Genomic DNA, 19,696 nt, shown 5'->3' on the forward strand with positions numbered 1-19,696 from the left:
TGCATTGGATGGTAGTGCGGAATTGGGTAGTGACATAAGCAAAAAAAAATCCTTAATTAATTGTTGAGTGTCGGATTTATGTTTCATGAGGAAGACCCACGTAAAGCGAGAAAAATCATCCACAATGGTTAAGAAATAATGAGCACCAGAAAGAGAAGATTGACGATTCGGGCCCCAAATATCACAATGAATTAAAGCAAAAGGGAAAGTTGATGAAATTGAACTCAAAAGAAAAGGTTGACGAGTTTGTTTTGCCAACGGACAAACATCACAAATATGACTAGAATCAAAAGTACAATTAAGAGAGCTAGATGCTAAAGCTTGCAAACGAGTGGAGGAGGGGTGACCAAGACGCCTATGCCAGAGGGAGGAGGGGATGGTAATGATGTTGCAGAGAGGTTGATGGGTGGGGAGAGAAGAGGTAAGGGCCACAAGGTAATACAGATCGCCACGTCGCTTACCCACACCAATCATCGCCTTCGAAACCAAGTCCTGCAAAACACACCAAGAAGGAAAGAAGGTTATGGAACACGATAATCCATCTGTAAGTTTACCAACCGATAAAAGGTCCACTCGGAAATTAGGGACACATAAAACATCCTTCAAAGTAACTGATGAATTTAAAGGAAGAGTGCCGGTAAAAGTAATAGGAGCGGAAGCACCACTAGGCAAAGAAACAGGCGGCAAATGTGAAGGAGAACGATTAACCAAACATGAAGCAGAAGAAGTAATATGATCCGTAGCACCACTGTCAAGAATCCATTGACCATGACGAGAGGTGACAGGTAACAAACCTTGGGCAAAATCAGTAGTGAGAACGGCATTGGCCTGAGGAGGGGTGGTGGTGTCACGTAGAGCAGCTAGAACACGGGAGTGCTGCTCGGCAGAGAGGTTAGGCATGGCAAGCTGCAAGTCATGCAAAGTGGGCTGGGCCCCGTGCACTTGGTGGGTCGCTGAAGTAGAAGAGGAGGCGGGGGCCTGGGTGCCTTGCACGTGATGGGCCTGGGTGAAATTATGGGGTCGGGAAGCAGAAAACCGTGGCTGCCGGGGAGGACTGGAAGGTGCATGGCTGCGGGAAGAACTGGAAGCAGTGGCACGGCGCAGTGATCGCCACGGTTGGCCATGGAAGGGATGGCCAACGGGATAGCCATGAAGTTTATGGCAGGTGTCTCGGGTATGATAATCAAAATTGCAGTAGGTGCAGTGGAGGGGAGGACGAGCAGAGGAGGGACGGGACGGGCCACGAACAGCCATGGGAACGGCAGAGAAAGCTGCCGAAAAAAAAAATTAGGGCTAGGGTTATAAACCTGCTCTGTATACCATGTAGAAAATATGGAAGAGAATGCTTTGTGGAAAATATGGAAGAGAATGCTTTTTTTCATTAATTTTTCTCTACAAGATTACAAGGATATATATACATGATACAAATGTGTAGGTAGGACAAGGTAGTCGTCCTAGTGTGTAGGTAGGACAAGGTAGGACGGCTGTAGAGGACAAGGTAGCCGTCCTAGTGTGTAGGTAGGACAAGGTAGGACGGCTGTAGGACGGCTAGTGTGTAGGTAGGACGGCTGTAGGACGGCTTGACGGCTGTAGGACGGCTTATTCTTTCAATAATAATATTATATACAATTACACAAGGACTCCAACCATATTCCTTATTTGTCTAACAAAACTGATCAACATTGGGTCTGGCATTGTGGGCTGCAATCTAAAGCTTCCTTTGACCAGGTTTAATACTAATGGAACATCTGTGAGTGATTTCAACGCTACAAAGTGCTCAAGATTTTACCGTGATGCGGCAGATCAACGCTTTTAATTTTTCAACCAGCTGAGTTGCGGGCTATTTGTTAATTACATGATATATGTTACTTTCTGAGGAATGAATTTATAAAGGAATTCGTACGGGTTTTTATGAAAGTTTTCTGAAACTTTGTTGTGGTATACCCGAACGCCAAAACCCTAAACCTAGAGAAACAGCAGAGAAGAAACATGCTATCGACTGCCAGTAAAGGTTAACACGAATTCTTCGATCCTAATCTCTCCCGCTACTTAATTTCTTGGGATGCGTGCAAGACTACAAACAAACTGCACCACAGAATCATAGATAACTAGTTTAAGATCGATGTTAATTTCAATTGTCAAACTTACGCTTTTGCTTGTGATAAAACATTGTCAGTTTTGAAACTTATGGTGATGATCTTCTTTCTTCACATCAAGTACTGTAACAACCTTCTCTGGCATCGGGACAAGTGGACAACAGTTTTTTCATGACCTAGCGGTGAAGGGATAGGTGAAACCATTTCTAAAAGTTCTCCCTTTTAGGTCAATTTCTTTGCTTTGCTGCTCTTATAATTTCCGAATATTGATGATTTTTTAAGTACATACGATTTCTCCAGTTGCATCTAGTTTTATTATGTAGAATTAGTTTTGTGGATTTTAATTTAGTTTCAGATTCCATGGTTGTAAAATGAACAAAACGCGTCGCTGAACTTCAGGGTCTTCCAATACAAGTTGTGAGAACCCAAATAGTGTGTTTGTCCATGGCCTTTACTCGGTTGCAGCTGAGCATGGTATGTTTATGCATCACAATTTCTCAAACGTAAAGCCTTTCGCTTCGCCTGGAAACTCCTAAAGGACAAGTGGATCTGCCTCCATTTTTCAAAGACATTCTTTTCTTGGTGAAAGTGCTGAAGAGGTGCCCACAGATCCTGTGTCCGATCCCATAAAATTACTCAAGGGACAGCTGATAATTACCGTTCTTTGGACGAGGGTTTTGTTCTTCCCTGCTTTAACATATTCGTATATAAACAACGGTTTAGTATATCATGTTCCTATACAACGGTGGTTTTTAGTATCTTTTGTTTGTTCAGTGTCCCTTCAGTTCTGTTTTTAACTAAAAGTTTGTAACCAATTCTATTTGCGAAATTTTCCCAAACAGTACCCCTTCAATTCTGTATTTTACTATAAATTTGTAACCTGTTCTGTTTGCGGTTAATTTCCCCGAACATTAATTGACCTGATCTGCTCTTGCACAAGCTGCCCTACAGTCATCTAGTCTGCTTGTTGGTACTGATTTCACGAACAGCAATGAGTGGACAGGTTCAGTCTTATCTTAGTTATAAGAAATTCTTCGGTCACACGACATCATTTGAAGGAATGCAATATGCTTAGGCTTTGTTTCAGGCTCAAGAAGTTCGAGGTCATTTAACTGGAAAAGCATCCACGTATTGAAAAAGTAATATTATTCATACCATATTTTTGTATTACATTTTCATACCATTTTAAATAACATTTAAGATGAATAATCATATCATTTGAATTAATCAAAATTTTAAATTTAATTTATTATTTAATAAATTAATAATTAAAAAAAATTAATTAATTAAATAATAATTATGATATACGATAAGTAATTCAAATAATTTAACTATCCACGTCAGATACCATCTAAAATAATATAAAAATATATTATAAAAACATAATACGAATAACATTGCTCTTCGAAATGCTCAAAATCCCTATGAACAAGCGTTCTCAATTAACCGGAAAGTCATGGAAGCCTTTGAACAAGGAAAAGAAAGAGGCCATGCATGGCATCACTCAGCAAACGTTGATGTCCAAAATCTTGGAAGTCATGGACGCCTTTGGAATAGTAATGTATAAGACCCCATCTTTAACCTCAGCCTTAATCTTCTCAAACTGAACATTCTCCGGCAACGCTATTCTACTGCTGTACCTCCCATAGCTCTTGGCTGACCACTCCTCCCCATTTTCTTCCACCACCGCCCCATTTTCCGTCTTCTTGACAGCCTTCTCGGCCTTCACAACCAGCATTTTCTCCTCCACCCACACCTTCACGTCCTCTTTTGTCATCCCGGGCATGTCGAATCTCATCTTGTAAGCATCCTCACCTTCTTTGATTTCCCACGGCGTCCTTCCCCTGCTGTACCCGCCCGTCTCGCTCGGGACTGGCGTCCTGTACCCGCCGGAGTAGGCAAACGGGTCCTCCATCAGACCCTCCATCGTCTCCATCATCTGCTGCACTGTCTTGGCCGTTGGAAACCGGTCCCACAACCCTGCCAAATTTCAATTTTGTTTCTTAAACTATTCAAATCTAGGACATGTTTGAGACCGTGTTTCTGAAAGTGCTAAAAGGGTCACCAAAAAGAATTTGACTCAAGTTCCCTGACAGACACTTTCAACGTGTTTCCAATGAAAACACTACTAGCAGAAGCGCTTAGGAACAACCCAAGCAGTCCTAAAGCTTCAAAGTTAAAACTTTGAAGTGGGAATTCGAACTTACCGATGGGCGGCGCTGGGGCAGCTCTCTTTCTTGGCTGGGCCTGCTGTTGTTGGAGCTTGGTGGCCCTCTGCAAGTGATCAAGGTTGTCTCTTGCATCTCCTGCCATGGCCTTAAGGCTGTTCTTACTACTGTGGCTAAAACATCCGCCACCATTAATTGGTTTTGAGAAAACAGGGTATCGCACATTTTTGGTTTTGACAGATGACAGTGGGAAAAAGGGGCTGACATTGGATACGGTCTGGGACATTCTGGTACTCTCAAATGTTGGGTTTCGTTTATTGGTCAAGATATTAATGGAGTTGTAGGGATCTGTTTGGTAGTTAAGAAATCTAGATAAGAAAGTGAAGGGAATGGAATGAAACTTGGGGAGAGCGTCCAGGTTTTCCAATATTTAAAGGAAAGTGTAGACATTTCTGGAACAAGATGGAAGGAGGAAGACGCATTCAGAAGCAGACAGTTCTGGAGAAGTCCAGAAATGTTCACTGGATAAGGAAAGATCTGAGAGAGACTCGGTGGCGAATAAGAAACGGCATCGTTTGGAAAATAGGCAATTTGGCATTTATTGGTTTACGTTTTTAAACTTAGGCCATCTCCAACCAAGGTTGGCCAGAGCACTCGTTTTAGCCTTTTAGCCTTTAAGATATTAATATTTTTATGTACAGTACATGACCATATTTGCCTTCATCTCTAACCGATGACCAAGGGGCTATAGGGCTCGTTTTAGCCCTATCACAAAAACCCGTTTTCAACCGAAGGCCAAAGGATCATAGGGTCAAACACAATTTATTATTTAAATTTAAAAACTACAGCAACTTAAATTTATATTGTATAATTTTTATGTTGGTTAATGTTATTTAATGTTTTTTCATATTGTTTAATGTTGTTTCATGTTACTTAATTTAATTTAATGTTGTATAATGGTTTAAGAAGTTATAGGAAAAAAAAAAGAATTTAAAAAAATATATATGAAACAAATTTTGTAAAATATAAGTTATAGAAAAAAAAATTGAATTTAAAAAAAATATATAAAACAAATTTTGTAAAATAGAAGTTATAGGAAGTTATAGAAAAAAAATAGAAGTTATAGGGAAAAAATTTTGTAAATAAAAAATGTAAAAAAAAAAATTCAAAAATAATGGCTAGCTGACGTCAACTAGCCGTTGTATTTAAAATTTTCCCAACTATTCGTGTTGGTTCTAACCGACACTATTGCTCTTATTCCTGTCGATTATATTTGACAGTTTTAAACAAAATTTTGCCCAGCCCGAGGCTAGCTGGCTGGCTGGAAGGGGCCAGCCATTTGACCCTTTCAGATTCCATGGGGCCCATGAGCTCTCTGACCTAGCCCTTAGTTGGAGACGGTTTTCGGGTTATTTTTGGCCTTCTGGACCTTTCGGTTGGAGATGACTTTACAATACTCGCGGGAACCTCATTCTGATAGGACCTGTCATAATGAATAGAAGCAAGCTTTGCATGCCAAAGGAAATGAAGATACTAAAATCTAGGGTGGTGCCATCGACACATTTATTTTACTTTTCACACACTTTTTGTTAATTTTTGTCATTTAATCTTCTTCAATTCGTTCGATTCGACAGTCAGAAGGACGTGTGTGGAAGGTAAAAATAGATATATGGATAGCACCACCCTAAAAGAAAAGTGTTAAATAAATTTCTCAACAAAAATTCTATGTCATTTATGTTGTTAACTGGACCCGTTTGTTGATCACATTGTCGAACACTTCTTGAGGAGTAATGTTATTCATACCATCTTTTTTATACCATATTTATATATAACCTTAGATGACATCTGATGTAAACAACCACATCATTTGAAAAATTTGCAAAACCTGGGAAATGAAGGAAAAAGACTCCTTGTATACCACAATCATTATTTAATTAACTAGTTTTTCTTAATTATTAGTTTATTAAATAATGAACTAAATTTAAAAATCTAATTAATTCAAATGGAGTGGCTGTCCACATCAAATGCCACCTAAGGTGGTATGAAAATGTGGTACAAAAACATGGTATGAATATCATTATTGCTTCTTGAGTACACGTAACCATGTAAGTCTCACGCATATCAACGGGTACACCTCTATTTTGAGAAGTGATTAGTAAACGTGATACAAATAACATCATTATTTTAAACCAACATTTACATGAAAGGATGAACATATATAATTGCATCCATTGCATGGGAAAGGTCTTCCCCTTGTGATTAGCGTGGTTTCACTGTATAAATTTTATAATCATAATCGTTCATTTTCATAATCATCATTTAAAGTCATATTTACAACAATAAAAAATCAATCAAACCACAAAACGTTTAATCATCTCTATGTAACAAAATAATGAGCGGTTTATATGGTACCATAATTTTCAATTTTTTCAGTACATGTCAATTTTTTAAATATATATGGTTTGATTTACAGTTTGTTACAGTAAAGTGTCATTTTACTCATTAGTTCGATTCATTTTTCATACGAGTTAGTACTATCTACGATTGAAGAAAAAATGCAAACAACATGCGTCGTTTATCTACATTAGTTAATAACTTAAAGTGTTAAATTCTCTCCATAATTGAAATTTAAAAAAGTGTTCGCGAAAATAAAATAAAAGGGTCGACGCAACATGCACAGGATCCATGGCTCAAACTTTCTGCAGACGAAGGATCCGTGGCTCAAACTCTCTCCATCATTAACAAAAAGAGGAACTTTTATTTGGTCAATCAACAAAAAAGGAACTAGTCGTTGGAAATAAAGTTTTAATCTTCCAATCAATGGGTCCCATTTCACACTCCAGTATATGAACGTTGAGGCCCTTGATGCAGTTTAACGAATAAATAATAAATAAATTTCCAAGAAAAAAAAAGAAAAAGAAAAAAGGAGAGACATCTCCATCTCCATCTCCATCTCCAACTCCATCTAAGAAAATCAACAAGGAAACTAGAAACCCAAGCTTTAAAGGCAAACAAAACCCCACGCTCCCCTTCTCTCTCTCTAAAAAAGCTTCCTTTTTCTGCACATTTTTTGGGGGTAAAAATTGTAAAACCAAACATGGAATGGACCCAATAAGGCGCCTTTCTTGAATTGCAATTCACAATTCAAATTTCTAGCCATATAAACGACCCCAATTGGAAGGATTTTCCCAGAGAAAGCAAGAACACTGAAATGGGTGAATCGGCCTGCCTGATGAGATCATTATACGACCCTTCTGAGTGTTCCACTGAAGTCAAAGAGGTCAGTCGTCCTTCTGCGGATTCTCCCATTTCTTTGACTCTTGAAGTCTTTCGATTCATGGGTTTTTCTTGTTTTCTCGAAAGCTTTAATGGGTCTTGATCCGATTGGTTTGTTTTAATCGTATTGTGGTTGTTTGGCTGCTGAGAAATAGTGGGGAAATGAGAACTTTGGTTAATGTGGTGTGGATTAAGATGGTTTGGTTAGAGCAATTCCGTTTGTTATTTTTAGGGGATAAAATGCGCGTAGTGTTGTATTAGGCGGTTTTCCAATGGATGTCTTCAGTTCTTGGTTCGTTTGGTTTGTTCCTAATCTTGCGTTATTATAGTGAGAGAGAGGAGAGGGAGTGAGAGAGGGGAGAGAGAGAGAGAGACTTTTAACCAGTTTCGTTTTCATGTTAAAGTTCTTTAGCTTGCATAATCCTGCATCACATTCTTTTGGGATTACATTAACGCAGTGAGCTTATCCATGGTGGTTTAAATGATATGGGTATCTCTCTAGTTTCTTGTTGGAATTATTGAATTTTGTGTTTGGATGGACTTGTATGATTTGGTTACATTTTTACGAGTAGGATTTTGGAATTCACTGAGGAAATTGAGATGTGCTTTGCATTGCAGGGTGACCCCCTTCGTTGCCTAGGAGAATCGATCTCCTTCGGTAGGTATATGTCAGAACCTCTTGCTTGGGAGAAATGGTCAGCATTTTCCCACAATCGATACTTAGAAGAAGTCGAGAAGTTCTCCAAGCCCGGCTCAGTTGCTCAGAAGAAGGCTTATTTTGAAGCTCACTACAAGAAAAAAGCTGCCGAGAAAGCAGCAGCCTTGCTTGAGGTGACAAATGCTGGTGCCTGTAATGTTACAGCATCATCAGTAACTATGTACGGAAATTGTGAGTCCATGGACATAGAATCAGCAAATGGAGGGAGCCAGATGGTTGTTGATAAAGAACAGGAAAATGTTGCTCCAAATTCTGAGGTAGAAGTATACTCAGCTGATGTGAATAGCCATAATCAAAATGTTGAAGGGAATCATTTGGATATCGCCAAGGTGGACGGAGCAGAAGCGGTGATTGAAGCAAGTGTGAATTTGGAAAGTCCTATTCACGTTGAAATATCGAACCAGTTTGAAAATGGCAAGGACCAAAATGAGATTGTTGCCACCCTAGAAGAGAAGATGCCAAATACGGTAAATAAATTGTTGGGCTTTGACATTTTTTAAGTAAGTTGCAATTGCTTGACCACTTTTTCTCACCACACTAACTGTTGCCATCTCACAGATCCTCCAGGAAGCTTCCGGTGAGGAGAATCTTGCTTCAATGAGCAAGAAAAGAATGATGAACTCTTCCCCAAGGTTATCCACTAAAGTTAGAGCACCCAAGGTACCACCGTCTCCTGCCAAACAAGCAATTCGTGTGCAAACCATAAACGGGAAAAATGCCACTCAAATGGGTAAGAAGGTTTCATCAGACTTAGTTGACAAGAGGAGTTTGACTGCAAAATCTCTCCACATGTCAATGCATTTCACTTCTCATGGGGGCGAAAATGAAGCCAGTAAAAGAACTTCACCAGTTGTTGAGAAGACCAGAAATTCGAGAAGTAACACAACTAAACTTGATATCTCCATAAATAATCCGGCTTCTCATCGACGAACTGCTATTAGGGTACGAATTCTTACCATTTAATCTTATTATTTATTCTTCATTCATTTGATTTGTGTCTAATGTGACACCTAGTTTTATTTGCCAACTTCAGGCATCTGTTGGCGGGGTATTAATGCAGTCTTCAGTAGACCCATGGTCCAAAGATAGAAGGTATTCTGCTTTCTACTCACATGATCGCAAATGTCTCAGTCCATTACATACTCGCTTAAGATTTGTGCTATTTATACATGCATTGAGTACTTGAACTTATGCGATCAATTATATTGCTTCCAGGGCAAAAACATTACTGAATAAGTCAGTAGCTGGACCAATTGGAGATGGGAAATGGATATCCTCCTCAAAAGAGTAAGGACTTTGCTACCGACATGGCTATATGTTTTATTTATTTTCATTTAATTTTTCAGGAACTAATAACTCTTTTTCTGTTATTTTTTTAATTACTTAACAAACTCTATGAACTTGTATTTGTATAATGTTCTGGATTATTGGACTAAAATAGTTAGTGGACTAGCTTTAAAAGGAACCACCAATGCTTTCATAACTTATGGTTATGATTATTCTTAATAACTGATTGTTTGGCAGCCAATCTTCTACCGCAAATGGAAGTAAACCACGACCCCCTATTGTATCATGTCCTTTTAGATTGAAGAGTGAAGAAAGAGCAGAAAAGCGTAAAGAGGCAAGACTCGATCGATTATCATATTTTTAGTTCCTTCCTTATTGTACCATGGTTCATTAAGTATTTGTGTGTTTCTTTGCTAAGAGAAATTTCTTTTTCTTTTCCTGCACCAGTTCTATCAGAGGCTGGAAGAGAAGAAAAATGCCAAGGAGGCTGAACATAAGCTGCTGCAACTGAGATCTAATAAAAGGGTTAGTTTCTTATGAAAATCTTGGTATTTTCGACACAATAACTTTCCTTTGATCTATGCATTTAGATAAGGGGTTTCTTCTCATTCGAGTTTTGCTAACAGAGCAAGTCGTATAAAACATGTGTGACGGGGCAATGCGAGTTGAATCCTGTAATGTTCTATACCCTTGTATTGTTATCAAACCATTTATAAGTATACTTAAAAGAAAGAAAATGTTATGCAGGAAAAAGCAGTGGGTGATGTTAATAAACTACACCAGAGCACTGCCTTAAAAGCGAAACAAAACCAAGATCTGTCCTCGGGACTACAATTGTCAAGTAATCACTTGAACAAGGTACACACATTTTCTTCCGAACTTTGTATATGTATTAGAGCATGCACTGAATGCTTTCAGTAGTCTTTGGAAAGTTTCTACTGCAATTTTAGTTTCTGAGGCAATGAAGACTGCCACTCTCCCCTCGGAACCTTTTCCATTTTATCCCTCTAAATGTATTCTTTTTTATTAATGGTGGACATATATTTCTTGCAGATTCCTATGTCACAGTCTCGGTCACCCAAACTTGGGAGGCACTCTACTGCCATCAAAATTCTGGACTCAAGCTCTCGACCTTTTGTCAATTCTCACAGCTCCAAGTGTGTCACACAAAAATACAATTTGAGCACATATCGAATGGTGCCTTCTCTTTCAAAGAAGAATGCTCACGAGAATTCTCCTCCCAATATCCTGAGTTGAGGGTGTCTAGCTTAGGGATATGCATGGAGATTGATTGACTCAGCCGGTTGACACCCTCTGAACGAAAAGAAAAAGGAAAAGAAAAGGCCGGTTACCACCCAGAAGGGCCACAACTACTTTCTGTAATACGAAATATGGGGAAAGAAAATTAGTATGCGAGGATAGTATGGTTTTCTTTCGGGGGAACGGGGCATTTTGCTGAGGTCTTTCTGTTAGAAGTGAAATTTTGTAGGGTTTATCTTTCATTTCTACGTTGCTTCTTTTGTTCTTTTGGGTGACTGTAAATAGATCAATATACAAAAGTTAGGAATGATTACATATTTTGGTTGCTCCATGTAGACAGCTTCTTCTTTCTTCTCCTTTTCGAATTATTTCTCGATATTTTTTCCATTTTGTTAATTACATTTCTCGTTTCATAACTTGCGAGGAGAGAACGATGAGTTTTATGCAGAGGTACAGACTTAACAAAAAACCATTCTGGCATGGATTCTCCACATGCATATAGATACAAGAAATCTAGCGCACATCTCATCAAATTTCAAGAGGAAAGCTTATTATGCTATGGTTTTCCGTCACTCGTGATAAACATTTCGACATTCAAATCCAAACCGGTAGAGATATAATAGATATTCAACTTATACTGGCTTATCAAAACGGAAATAGCAACAGATCATTCTTCGTTGAAGTTGCACAAAAGAACAGTGCCGTGCAGGGGGAGTTCATGATATGAATAGACCTTGACCTATGACAGAATATTCTGATGGCTCAGATGGATAATCAAATCTCAATGCATCATACAAGTGAGCGGGAACTTCAGAAACAAGTGCAGGATCATTGTACTCCGGGAACTCTATATCTTGAAGTCCAAGATTCATGCCATAACAATCACCTTGATACCAACAAATTTGAAAGCCGTCATCCAAAGAAGCAAAAGGCGATGCACTTCCCACGATTAGGTTCCTTTGGGCGGATTCCAAATCAGTAATGCAGTTCAAGTTGAAGCCCTGGTACTCCATGTTTGCTGTACTAGTTGAAATGGCCTCAGAAACTTGATGGTTTACCAGACAGCTCTTGATTTGATCAGGAAAGGAGTCTGTTGCGCTTATTGTTGGACTTACATGGCTACCCTGAGTATTTATGCACTCAGAATACGAAGGCTTACTCTTAGCAGGGCCAGTTACATCTTCCTCCGTGATAGAAGGTCTTGAACTAATGGAAGGAATTGATTGTACTTGATCAACTTGGAAATGGCTGTGTGGACCGGGCAGTGGTGGCTTGTTAACTTGGAAATGGCTGTGTGGACCGGGCAGTGGTGGCTTGTTGAATCCACTATTTAACTGAATAAGTGGCTTCTGCTTTTTATTCAATTGAATTTCATTCCAAGAATACTTTGTTGGAATAGCGGATTCAAATTCAGTGAAGTCTACTTCAGATTCCACCGATGCAATTGAATGACTGGGGCGCACCTGCGGAGTTCTAATGTTCTGAGAATCAGGAACATTGCCAATCAAACCTTTTTTGGTTTCTGCGTAAGAATTATTGAAGTCCATCTGTGGACTCCTGGTCTTCTGAGAATCAGGAATATTTCCGTTCGAACCTTTCTTAGGTTCTGCCATAGGCTCTGAAACAATCCCCTCTATGTCACTCTCGTGGCTCTTCGTACCCACTCTCTGGGAAACTAAGTTATCGCCAGAAACTTTGAAGCTGCCATGTGCAACATCACTTTGTTGGATGCTGATCGAGTTCTGAAGGCCAAAACTTCCTTGAGCATCTTTTGAGGAATAGTCGGAATGCTTCATCCCCCCACAAGAAGATTTAAGTTCATTCTCTTTCTGCAGCCTACTCAAGTAGAGCCGGTACTTCTGCACATGAACTTTCTCGGTGAGAATAATCATGCGATGTAACCATATTATCTATTACACTTTAGCTTTTATTAGCCATTTTGTTACAAGAGAGACTATGAGTTCAATTACTTCAGTGATAAGCATCGTGAACTATAAGTCCTTACAAGTGTCAGTGAATTTGACAAATCCGACTGAGATCAAGGGAATGGGAGCAATGTATGTTGTCACTATATTTGTGTGTGTGTGTGTGTGTACATATTTTTTTTATATATATATATCTGTGTGTGTGCGCGCGCGTGTGCATATATATTATTGCAAAACAAAATTATCGATTGCCATGTATTCCGGCTACCAAGTTACACCGTAATTAGGGGTGGTTCGGTATGGGATCCCATACCGAAACCCTTGTCCCGATTCCCAAACCGAAATTTTTGGGAATCCCAAATTCAATACCAATCCCAAACCAAATTTTAGGGAATCCCGAAATAATTTCGGGATTTCGGGACAAATCGGGAATCACGAAATGCTTTTGGGCTTTTGGACTAAAATTTGACATATTATGTATAATTAACACCTGCACAAAAATGTATAATTAACCGTATGTATAATTAACCGTATGTCTATCATAGTTTGGATTCATGCACTTTATCTCTTCCCTGGTTGGACTCCCCAAAACCTGCACAAAAATGTATAATTAACCGTATGTCTATTCATTCCTCTTTTCATAATTGTGGAAATTTGAAAACATGGAAACAACAGCTTCTTAAAGACTAGAGAACTGTAGACTTTTAAATCATAGAAGATTTCACCACCAAAAAAAATGATGACATTCTAAGGAGTAAGTTTATAATAGTTGATTGAACCTAGGATGACCAAAATCAACCCAAAAAGAGTCAAGGCGAACTCATATACTCAAACCTGATGGTTTTGTTTTATAGTTTTAATTTGATATTCAAAGTTCGCTAAATAAATACACAATGGCAATCTACACAGAACTAGATTGACATCCTCACCTTAATTATCTCAACTAGTATTTGGCTACTTTAAAGATTTCTCCTCGGCTTCCTTTAGTTCCACCAACTGTACTTCACAGAAACATAACACCTCAGAAAGTTAGACTGAAGGACAGATGAAGATAGAGATAAACAGATAAATAGAGAGACAGCAAGAAAGAGATAACTAACCAATTGATCAAACTTAGGCTTGTACTGAGGTGTGACTGTGTCTACATACTTTGGGATTTCAACGCCTGCAACAATTTTGTTGTTTTACTTTTAGATAAGAAATATGCATACGAAAGTGACAATATAAATAAGCAAACTAAACAAGGCTAAATGCTAATACTCCGGCATTGTTTCTCTCTCTCTCTCTCTCTCTCTCTCTCTCTCTCTCTCTCTCTCTCTCTAGTATATACTATACACCCATCATTCTTATCAACTCAGCTAACTACACAAGTTTGATAAACACCAACTCATCAAGAAAGAGTGTCTGATTTTATATCGTTAATCAAGCACTGAAAGTATCGTGGTTACTAAAGAGAATAGAACCACAAATTCAAATTTAAACAATAGCACTACAACGTCTTATTTATTGGGCACAAGATATTTCTCAAAAGACTACAAATCGTTATCAAATACCACGTGCCAAGTTTTCAGCTCAAAGCAAGATGCAATTGCATGAAACAAAACAAAATAACACAGGCATTACACTTGTTGAATGCATCCATTCATCAAGTCAGAAGACATACTGTCATAAGCCTCCTTGTACATATCCACCAACCGAGACCCGATTCTCATTACACAAGGAGGCTTATGACAGTATGTCTTCTGACTTGATGAATGGATGCATTCAACAAGTGTAATGCCTGTGTTATTTTGTTTTGTTTCATGCAATTGCATCTTACTTTGAGCTAAAAACTTGGCACGTGGTATTTGATAACGATTTGTAGTCTTTTGAGAAATATCTTGTGCCCAATAAATAAGACGTTGTAGTGCTATTGTTTAAATTTGAATTTGTGGTTCTATTCTCATATGTTTAGTAACCACGATACTTTCAGTGCTTGATTAACGATATAAAATCAGACACTCTTTCTTGATGAGTTGGTGTTTATCAAACTTGTGTAGTTAGCTGAGTTGATAAGAATGATGGGTGTATAGTGTATACTAGAAAGAGAGAGAGAGAGAGAGAGAGAGAGAGAGAGAGAAACAATGCCGGAGTATTAGCATTTAGCCTTGTTTAGTTTGCTTATTTATATTGTCACTTTCGTATGCATATTTCTTATCTAAAAGTAAAACAACAAAATTGTTGCAGGCGTTGAAATCCCAAAGTATGTAGACACAATCACACCTCAGTACAAGCCTAAGTTTGATCAATTGGTTAGTTATCTCTTTCTTGCTGTCTCTCTATTTATCTGTTTATCTCTATCTTCATCTGTCCTTCAGTCTAACTTTCTGAGGTGTTATGTTTCTGTGAAGTACAGTTGGTGCAACTAAAGGAAGCCGAGGAGAAATCTTTAAAGTAGCCAAATACTAGTTGAGATAATTAAGGTGAGGATGTCAATCTAGTTCTGTGTAGATTGCCATTGTGTATTTATTTAGCGAACTTTGAATATCAAATTAAAACTATAAAACAAAACCATCAGGTTTGAGTATATGAGTTCGCCTTGACTCTTTTTGGGTTGATTTTGGTCATCCTAGGTTCAATCAACTATTATAAACTATTACTCCTTAGAATGTCATCATTTTTTTTGGTGGTGAAATCTTCTATGATTTAAAAGTCTACAGTTCTCTAGTCTTTAAGAAGCTGTTGTTTCCATGTTTTCAAATTTCCACAATTATGAAAAGAGGAATGAATAGACATACGGTTAATTATACATTTTTGTGCAGGTTTTGGGGAGTCCAACCAGGGAAGAGATAAAGTGCATGAATCCAAACTATGATAGACATACGTTTAATTATACATACGGTTAATTATACATTTTTGTGCAGGTGTTAATTATACATAATATGTCAAATTTTAGTCCAAAAGCCCAAAAGCATTTCGGGATTCCCGATTTGTCCCGAAATCCCGAAATTATTTCGGGATTCCTGAAAATTTGGTTTGGGATTGGTATTGAATTTGGGATTCCCAAAAATTTCGGTTTGGGAATCAGGACAAGGGTTTCGGTATGGGATCCCATACCGAACCACCCCTAGCTGGAAGTATGGAAATGGAACAGAGGTGAAAATTGAAATGGGGGATCTAACCTAAAAACAAATGAACGGCACAGATTAAATCTAAAACAATGAACGGTTGAAATAATTCTCTTATAATTAAAAAATAATATATATATATAATATTTATTTCGATTCGGTATGGGAATACCGAAAAAATGGAGATGCAATACCGAATCCCATACCGAAAATTTCGGTTTGGTTCGGGATGACATACCGAAAATTTCAGGAATTTTGGTTTGGGATTTTTTTGGTTTGGGATCGGGATTTTTTCTGTTTGGTTTGGGATTTTTGGGATTTTTTTCCAGCCCTAACCGTAATGAAAGTATGGCGGTGTACAAATCCTACTGCATAAAAGTTTCAGATTTTATCAGGAAGAGTACTTAAAGGTGAGGTATTTACCTGCAAGTGGCTAGCAACATTTTCCCTTGTCAACCAAGGCACGTTCATCAGGTCAAGTATTTTCTTCGGACCAACTTCTGCCAAACAGACATTACACATCATCGCTCTGTAGAAACATAATAAAGTTGGTGGCGATATTATTGAAAAGGAACACAAAATGTATTCAGACTTATAGTTCATGATGCTGATCCAAAAACCTAGCTTCATAAGCAAGGAATTTACTTACTGTCAAATCCAATATGGTGTACTGCTTTTACAAATTTCTGATGAAGATCTACGGACCAAACAACTCTAGCCTTTTTTGTAGATGAAAAATCAGCAAAGTCTTTGTCATCGTATTTGTTATCGACATCCTTTCTTTTTCTCGATGAAGTGAGGTCATCTGCGCTGAGAAAGTAGCCCTCATCATACTGATCTGATCCACTTCTTATAAGCTGAATACCCTCCAAGCTTTCATGACTCTCAATGTCTCTTATCTCATGTATCTTCTTTCTAAAGACATGCTGCCATATATTACTCAGTTCTTTCATTCTTATCGGCTTAAGAAGATAATCACATGCTCCATGTTGAACTCCTCTCATAACCCTACTCGTTTCTCCATCAACAGACATCACTGCACAGGTAAAACGGATATGATATGTCAGAAATTAAGTGGTGATAGACGTTTTTATTTTGAAGACAAAGCTTTATTGGTCAACGGCAGAGTACTGACTAATAACTGGAAGATCCATCTCAAGTCCTACATGCTCGAGAAGTCTAAAACCATCCATGTCAGGCATGTTCACATCACTGATAACAATGTCATATCCATCTTTCTTTTGGCGAAGCAAGTGCAAAGCATCTCTTGCCAAACCACATGTAGTCACTGAAACACAGACAAAAAAGGGAGGGAAAAAACTTCAGAAATAATGAAAATTAATTGATGCTGTTATCATTCGAAAGCTGATTATATTATCAGACTGGGCAAAGCATCGTGTTTAACAGTCGGACAAAAACAAAATTCCGTAAGACAAACGGATTTCCTTTTCTATATGAATAATGGAAGACTTCTTTACTTGTTTAGATCATGTACAAGTAATCATACATGAGAATATCCCCCAACATAACCAAAGTAACTACTTCAGTTCCCCATATGAAGTACCACGAAAATTTATTGAGCAAGGATCATAAATAGACTAAAAATGGCCTTTGATTAGCGTAGTTGAAACAAACATCGAAAGGAAAATGCGCGACACGGCGCATAAAACCTGAAATCCAAGCATGACAGCAAGATTTGGACAGTATTTAACTTCAGCAAGTTGTCCATACAACTGATCAGAGTAATAATTCTACAGGTACACTACCAGAGGCACCAAAGAATACTCCAGTTATCTGAAATCCATCACCTTTACGTGTTTATATTTGATACAGAATAAAGTATTTAACATTTGATTAAACTAACTAATTAACGGAAACACATTATCATTATCCTCCTGCATAGCAGCCTGTAAAGACAATCAAATACTCTATTGCAACTAAACCCTGATCATTCTGCTAATCCGTTTACTTAAATCGAAAAATCGATAACTAAATTGCTGCTTCTGGGAAGATTAAAAATCCTTGCCTTCAACAAACACAGTGGTTAAATTACCAAATATGATCAAAATTCCACTCATAAGTAAGAAACCACCAAAATTAACCCACAACTCAAAAATCCATCTCCAAAAACACCAAAAACATTTAGGAAACCCATGAATTTCCAGAATATAGAGAAGAAATAAAAAAAACAAAGGTTGAACTTTAAAGAGTGATCGAAACAGAGGAACAGTGAGAAAACTGAGATAGCGTGAAACAACCTTCGTAGGAGCACCTCTTGAGCATCTTTTCTAAGATCTTAAGCCAAGTGGGATCGTCGTCGACGACGAGGACCCGAAGGCCAGCCGGAAAAGTATCGTTTCGGGGAGAAGAGAAGCTACTCTCCATTGAGAAAAAGTTAATGGAAGGAGGAAGAGTTAAGATTGAAGTGGGAGGGGTAGCGTGGGGACTTACAGCTCGAATGAGATTATATAGCTTCGGAGTGTCTCCAAATTTTTAAAAATGGCTTCTTTGGATTTTTTGACAGAGAGGGAACCAACGAATATTTGGCGCCGGATAACTTAACGGTCAGCGTTGTTCACGTTAGTTTCTATTACTTTTTTGGATTAGGAATGTTTATGTAAGTTACAATTTTTTTACCCAATATTAAGAATACTCGAATTTATTAAAATAAGTCTAATTCTTTATGTTTAGGCCTTATTTTATTATCAATAATTATCTTTTTAATGATTAAAATTTAAAGAAAAATAATTAAAATGGCTTGAAAACTTTGAATTTTAACGATAAGAACAAAAATAAAGGATAAAGTGAATAGTATCAGAATTGACTTTTTAGTGTAAAAATGTGGTTTTTCGTTAAAATTAACAGTACCAGGAGCTTTTCGTTAAAGTTCCCTAAAATTTAGTAGACAAATTAAATTTTTTTTCTAACTATCTCTTTAATTATTTCTTCTTCTTTTTTTCATGTTATTTTTGTTTTTCCTATTGCTCTAAAATTTTATAATCAACTTATATCATAAGTTAATTTTATTTATCTACCTATATGACAATTCTTTTTTTATAATCAACCAATCACAGATTAATTTGTCTTGCTTGTAAGTATACTATGTTTTTGTACATTTTAGTAAGGTTTGATATCTCGGTTAAAGGTATAATATATATTGGTATATTTGTTATTGGAGTTATGGTCGTATGTTCTGTGGATGTATTTCTATTAGTATATTAATTTTTTGTTAGAAGATATTAAGTAGATTTATTGAAATTAGAAGATTTTAATTTATCTCTAATATTTTTACAAAATATAAAATGAGTATAAAAAATAAAAATAGAGAAAAGATAATATTGGACTTAACCTAATTGATTTTTTGGATCCAGATCTAAATGTCCCAGAAATATATAGAGAGAGAAAAATGTGCAAATTAATGAGTTGCAAAAAAAATTAATCAAAACAAACATTAGCGTATATTAAAAAAGCATGAGTCTTCCCGACTCCTGAAATGGATAAATAACCGTAACTTACCATCAATTTATTCATTTTTTTAAAAAGAAACAAAAAAAGCGTATATTAAAAGAAGTTAAGGACCACTAGGTTTATATGTTATGTATTATATTTAAATGTCTCATACTAAATAAATTCAGTTACATGCTTTTAATTAACAATAAAAATTGAGGAATATTAAAGGAGTACTATATGGTAGTTTATATGTTGTCTAATTTCTGCTTAGTGTTTCCCAATAGAACGACAAAGTTTGAATCAAGATAAAATCGGAGGGCACTAGGCACAAAATTTTGGTTCATCAACCATCTATTGTCAGTTATGATTCTGTATATAGCTGAAACATAAACAAGTTTCACCATTGGTA

The 19,696-nt window shown here is 37.3% G+C and overlaps 3 protein-coding genes and 1 long non-coding RNA gene across 4 annotated transcripts; 1 reads left to right on the forward strand and 3 right to left on the reverse strand.

Moving 5' to 3' along the window:
• Positions 1-3,455: 3,455 nt before the first annotated feature.
• Positions 3,456-4,718, reverse strand: LOC137738361 (small heat shock protein, chloroplastic-like). Its single transcript, XM_068477996.1, has 2 exons — positions 4,304-4,718; positions 3,456-4,076 (listed from the first exon to the last, which is right to left on the reverse strand). The coding sequence occupies exons 1-2, from the start codon at positions 4,548-4,550 to the stop codon at positions 3,601-3,603; spliced, it is 723 nt and encodes a 240-aa protein (XP_068334097.1). The 5' UTR covers positions 4,551-4,718; the 3' UTR covers positions 3,456-3,600.
• A 2,444-nt stretch (positions 4,719-7,162) lies between these two features.
• LOC137738303 (protein WVD2-like 7) lies at positions 7,163-11,137 on the forward strand. Its single transcript, XM_068477942.1, has 9 exons — positions 7,163-7,544; positions 8,159-8,725; positions 8,817-9,200; positions 9,292-9,350; positions 9,474-9,545; positions 9,783-9,879; positions 9,993-10,070; positions 10,293-10,403; positions 10,599-11,137. The coding sequence occupies exons 1-9, from the start codon at positions 7,476-7,478 to the stop codon at positions 10,800-10,802; spliced, it is 1,641 nt and encodes a 546-aa protein (XP_068334043.1). The 5' UTR covers positions 7,163-7,475; the 3' UTR covers positions 10,803-11,137.
• Positions 11,138-11,521: 384 nt separating this feature from the next.
• LOC137736484 (two-component response regulator ARR11-like) lies at positions 11,522-18,257 on the reverse strand. Its single transcript, XM_068475748.1, has 6 exons — positions 18,096-18,257; positions 16,973-17,125; positions 16,487-16,873; positions 16,261-16,337; positions 12,400-12,664; positions 11,522-12,315 (listed from the first exon to the last, which is right to left on the reverse strand). The coding sequence occupies exons 1-6, from the start codon at positions 18,220-18,222 to the stop codon at positions 11,522-11,524; spliced, it is 1,803 nt and encodes a 600-aa protein (XP_068331849.1). The 5' UTR covers positions 18,223-18,257.
• LOC137736669 (uncharacterized) lies at positions 13,685-14,438 on the reverse strand. Its single transcript, XR_011068786.1, has 3 exons — positions 14,394-14,438; positions 13,831-13,895; positions 13,685-13,726 (listed from the first exon to the last, which is right to left on the reverse strand). It is a non-coding gene; the product is annotated as an uncharacterized lncRNA (long non-coding RNA).
• Positions 18,258-19,696: the final 1,439 nt, after the last annotated feature.

The sequence above is a fragment of the Pyrus communis genome, chromosome 6 (assembly GCF_963583255.1).
Source record: "Pyrus communis chromosome 6, drPyrComm1.1, whole genome shotgun sequence".
In the NCBI taxonomy this organism is placed as follows: Eukaryota; Viridiplantae; Streptophyta; class Magnoliopsida; order Rosales; family Rosaceae; genus Pyrus; species Pyrus communis.